At 39.0% G+C, this 5,000-nt stretch overlaps 1 protein-coding gene across 1 annotated transcript in view; it reads left to right on the top strand.

The window, feature by feature from the left end:
* LOC138000890 (uncharacterized) overlaps positions 1–5,000 on the top strand; it is a 46,938-nt gene that overhangs the window by 8,316 nt on the left and 33,622 nt on the right. Inside the window, exon 3 of the mRNA XM_068847558.1 lies at positions 3,744–4,157. Within this exon, the coding sequence (XP_068703659.1) occupies positions 3,744–4,157 (414 nt within the window). The remainder of the gene's footprint in view (positions 1–3,743; positions 4,158–5,000) is intronic.

The raw sequence follows: 5,000 nt of genomic DNA, 5'->3' as shown, positions 1-5,000 counted from the left end.
ATGTGTACCACACACAAAGACTAAAGTACAGTCCAAAGTACAGCTTCGAGGAGAAACGGTTTCTGTGCGCGAAGATGTGAAACCAATCCGCCTTGATAAGTAAATTGATGGGCAAATTATTTTAAAATCAATTTTATGGCATAAAGCACGTAATATCGATTTTGAGTAAAGCAAAGGCAGATGCTATTTGATCCAAAGAATGACCCTAACTTATTTATCTGAGGTAAAAAAGTTAATTAACTTATGTTTCACAAACAATATCAGAAAGAATCATGCCTATAATCAAAGAACGAAACTGCTTAGGGACACCTCAAAAGGTGAGGCCTTATACTTTATAGAAGTGCATGGTCAAAGGTTAATAGTGACCTTTGGAAAGTATTCGGCAAACAGCTGGGATCGGCCAGTGATTCTTCAATTCAAAGTCTTCCCAACAGAGTAATTTATGGTACATTTCATGTCTATTACCCTCCCGTCATCGTATGCTGCTCCTGTGCATTCGTATGTATTAGTATATAAACTGTATATTACCATATTTAGTCGTGTGTCCTTGTATGTTAGTCGTACTCGTATGTTACTCGTATGTACTCGTATGTTGCTCGTATGTACTCGTTTCTTACTCGTATTTTACTCGTATGTACTCGTATGTTACTCGTGCGATGTTTTAGTCACGATCTTCGATGGGTAATAAGGCGGCTGAATGCAAAACTCCAACAAAGCAGATCATGAAACCACTCAAGACGTTTTAGTTGCGAGTTTTAAACTAGCGGCGATTACAGTGCGACTTGCTGGCTATTTCGTGGTGCAAAGTGGTTGACGAAAGGAAATGGTCCTAAATCTCCTGGAAATTGTAGAAAAGCCTCCTCGCTAGTTTGATAATTCACGATACGTTTTTGGTCAAATAGTCAAGAAATCATAAATGAAATAGCAAGTAAAAATGCTCAAAAAAATCGCATGACTGTGCAAAGGAGCCACTTTCTTCTCACAACCAGAGAAGATCTAACAGGGGAGCTGCGTAATTGTCTTCATCTTGTCTCAGTTCATAATATAGGACTCAAACCTACATTGGCAAGGTAAGCAGAGAATTTGACGAATACAGTTTATGGGTGGTTTTCAACCAATCTCTAGGGACACACATAACAATGCTGCAATGTAAAATTGCTGGTGTAGTAAAATTGCTGGTGTAGTATCTTCAGTCCAATCCAAACGTTTCGTCGACAATAAGCGTGCCATAGTTTTGTTAAATAACGAATCTTGTGCTTTTAGTGAATTATGGAAATGCTTATCCATAAGGGCTTCAGCTGACGCGTAAATAATGTTGAATTTCCCTTGATGTATATCGTCCAAGCAGTCCACAATTTCAATTAAATCACAGGTTGTCATTCCATAGAATTTACCTCAACCACTTACTTGATCGCGCATGATGCTTTGGAATGGAGAAATCACGATGATACTTGAGAAGCCTGTTCTTCGTTTTTTTTTTTTTTATTTCAAACTCCGCACATCATGAAAAACATCTAAAAAAAAAGTAAGGCCTAGAAAAAGTTTCTCTGAATGGAGTGCTCTTTACTTGTATTATCATACTTGACCACTCATTTGACTTAATGTGTTTAAATAGCCAACAATAAAGCTTTAAAAAAAGGCAATGTTAAATTGAAATTCGCCATCTTTGTTTTTGTGCATGTAAACGAGGCTATGACGGAGCAATAGTCAAGGCTTCTCCGGATGACTAAATGTAAACAAGGGAAACGCAGGCGAGGAGAGCGATACTTTGCAGACTTAAATCTTAATCCAGGGGGTAAATTGTATTGCCTTTGGCTCCACCATCAGAAAAGATTTACTAGCCAGGAAGCCAAGTCTAAAAAAAATATTTTCGTAAAACGTTTTGAGTAGAAGCAAGAAACAGGGCTCAATATGTTCGTTTGGGATTAAATTGGACTGGCTCGTGGGCGAACGGGTTTTTTTCAAAAATTCGGGGTCTTCTTGCAAGCGTTCCCTCACTCTCTTGCCCCAACTTGCAGCAGTCTTTTAAAACTTGATTTCAAGGGGAAAAAACGCGTGAGACCGCCGATCGGCTTTCAAGATTCGGAAAGACATTCTTACTAGACCATCTCATCTAGGTCAACTGTTCGGGTTGAAGCTTGGTAAGAAAGTCCGGGTTTCTTGGCTCAAACAAGTCGTAGAGAATCAAAACTTCCTTATTGCCAATGAAATCTAACCCACGACTAAATTTTAAACGTCTCTAAACGATGTCTTTTCTTTAAAACAAGCGAAACTGAACGAAGACTTCAAACGTCGTCGTCATTGAAAACTTCACTGAGTAAGTTTCCTTTTCCTGCCCAAAACGACGTTCTCGTACTAGTCCCTCAGCGTGTACTTGCCGTCGTCGTCCTCCCGGTCGTCGTGGTTGCGTAGGCTCGGTCGTATCTATTTGCAACCAGTTGTGAATCTCCAATTACCGGATGATGTTTTTTCTTCCAAGAGAGGTCAATCTTTTTTTTTTCTTTACTCACTTGCACCGAAATTTGCAAACATCTCTCCGCTAGTTAAAATTAAAGTAACTTTCTGATAAATCTAAATTTAAACGCAAATCTAATCATTTTATATTGTAATTAGTCATATTTCAACTTTGTATGTTGATAACTGTGTAATTAATTAACTAATTAAGTGATTTCTTATTTTGTATGTACTTTGGGATTTTATTTAATAATATGTGTTCAAGAACAGAGACAGGACTTCTTTAAGAAGGTGGCCCGCCCAGAATAGCTTCGCTAATTGCGGGTCGCCTAGGACTATGATCATATTGTAATGCTCATAAACAAATAAACAATGGTAACAATGGTATTATCAAATTCTCCTGTTTGAAACACCAGCCGACCCAGCACTGCAGTTCAGTTAGGTACAAACCCAATTAGCTATGAATCAAGTCAGCTTAGCTTTAGCAGGTGGTGTCTACATTGTTCTGGCCGGTATTGTAAGGTGCGTGACAAAGACAAATCCATAAAGACGGACCAAGACCACCTGCTGCGACCGTCAGGCAACTTGTACTGATGAAAACTTGACTTCCGATTCCTGACTGAACGCGAACAAGCGACTAAAAATGGTGACCTCAAAAAAAGTATTCCTAAATACCAATTAAAAACTGATCATAGAACAGGGAATGTTTACCATCGACTCACACTTGTAAGCTGATTTACTTACATAAAAATAAATACTCCACTGAAGCGTTGTTAGTCGCCACCTGCACCTAATATGCTACTTTCTGGCAGCAATGCCAAGTGCAATGACGAAAGATATGCGACGTCTTCACTTGCAACAAATTAGCTCTGACTTTTACTCGTAAAACAGATTGAAACGCACAAATCACTGTTCAAAATCCAATCACGTTTCTACTGACCAATCGGTGACTGACTGCTCACTCTTACTTGACGCTGGGCCGCTCAGATTATGGAAAAAGTCACCAAAAACACGTTGTCGGGACTATTCTAATGCAGGGAAACAATTCTATCGAAACATTCTATTCCAGGGTTCAAACCATTCTGAATTTCGGTGAAACTGTGCACAATGAAAAGCGATGATTTGAGTTCTCTTCACCGAACATGGAAAAGGAGAAAATGCCATTTAGATCGCACGGGACAACCAAGGAGCCAGGCTCAGTTTATTTCGCATTTGACCCCGGCTGGGTTGCGTAAGCTATCTATTTACTTATTCATTTATTTGCTTTTATATGATTACTTTTACTATAGGTACAACTTTTGTTCACAAATGTCAGGAATACACCGTTCATCATCAGCGCTCTAACCGTGACTGGAAACAAAGCAGAGATTTCTGTTTAGACAATGAGAGCGATCTAGTGTGTATTGAGCATCAAGAGGAACTAAATTTCCTGGTGCGGGAACTTATAAAACTGAAATCGAAATCCGAATATTTCATTGGCCTATCAGAATATAATGGATTGTGGACGTGGATATGCAACAGAAGTATTGTGGTTACTCCAAATAAATCTCCCTGGGATGCAGCTCAACCGTACGGTGAAGGGTCATGTGGTAAAATGTACTTTCGTACCGAGAGAGACTTAGTGTATGATGACATTCCCTGTGAAAACTACCGAAGGATTTCATTTATTTGTGAAAAGCGCGTTAGCAGTTGTCCTAAAAAAGGTAAGTGTATGTATGACTAACTCAAGTTTCAAGTTTATCTCAGTGTACGTTTTCCTCACCAAACCCTCAGCTTTGCTGCCTCGAGGGGCTTTGAAAGAATGACAGATGAAATATAAGTGCTACACGGCCAACGTTTGTAAAAACGTAACCTTTCCTTGTATTTGTACATGTTCATTGCCCTTGTAGCTCAGTCGGTAGAGCAGCGGTGATCTAACCCGAAGGTCGTAGGTTCAATTCCCAACCTAGTCAGAGTTTGTCTCTGTCCTTGTGTGGGCCCATTTTTATTAGAAGGGCTAAGGCTCACATGGTTCATAAGGGGTACAAAACTAGCACTTCACATTACACTCTATTCAGTTAAGTCTTTCGATACCGAAATAAGCTTAATACGTAATGGCTATTAACTGTCTGCTGCCTTTTCTCAAGTCGAAGAATGATAGTTAGTTGAATGCTGCAATTGAATTTCAGGTCATTGTGTTATCTTTCTGGCGAAGATTATCGACCGTTGTTTCCATTGGTCACGACAAAGCGTGCCATTCTGTTCACGAGACCAACGCCATTAGATGCCATTCGCGTATTCTTGACATCTACATGTTCCCAGTTCATCCCAAGTGACGTTGTCACATCCGTTAAAAAGCATTTTATCTACAACTGGACACCAATTATTGCTAATGATCTTGCAGTATTCTAACCGAAACGCAATGGACACAAGTGTTTTTTTTTTTTAACTTGATCAAAAACAATAAAGAAACTGCGGTGTTAAATATATTATAACTCATTTTGACTTGACGTTTCGTATTATACAACATACATTTTCAGAAGTGACAGTTGAAAAAAAAAATTAAT

Source organism: Montipora foliosa, chromosome 4 (genome assembly GCF_036669935.1).
Source record: "Montipora foliosa isolate CH-2021 chromosome 4, ASM3666993v2, whole genome shotgun sequence".
NCBI classification, from domain to species: Eukaryota; Metazoa; Cnidaria; class Anthozoa; order Scleractinia; family Acroporidae; genus Montipora; species Montipora foliosa.
This window is presented reverse-complemented; position numbering and strand designations above follow the sequence as displayed.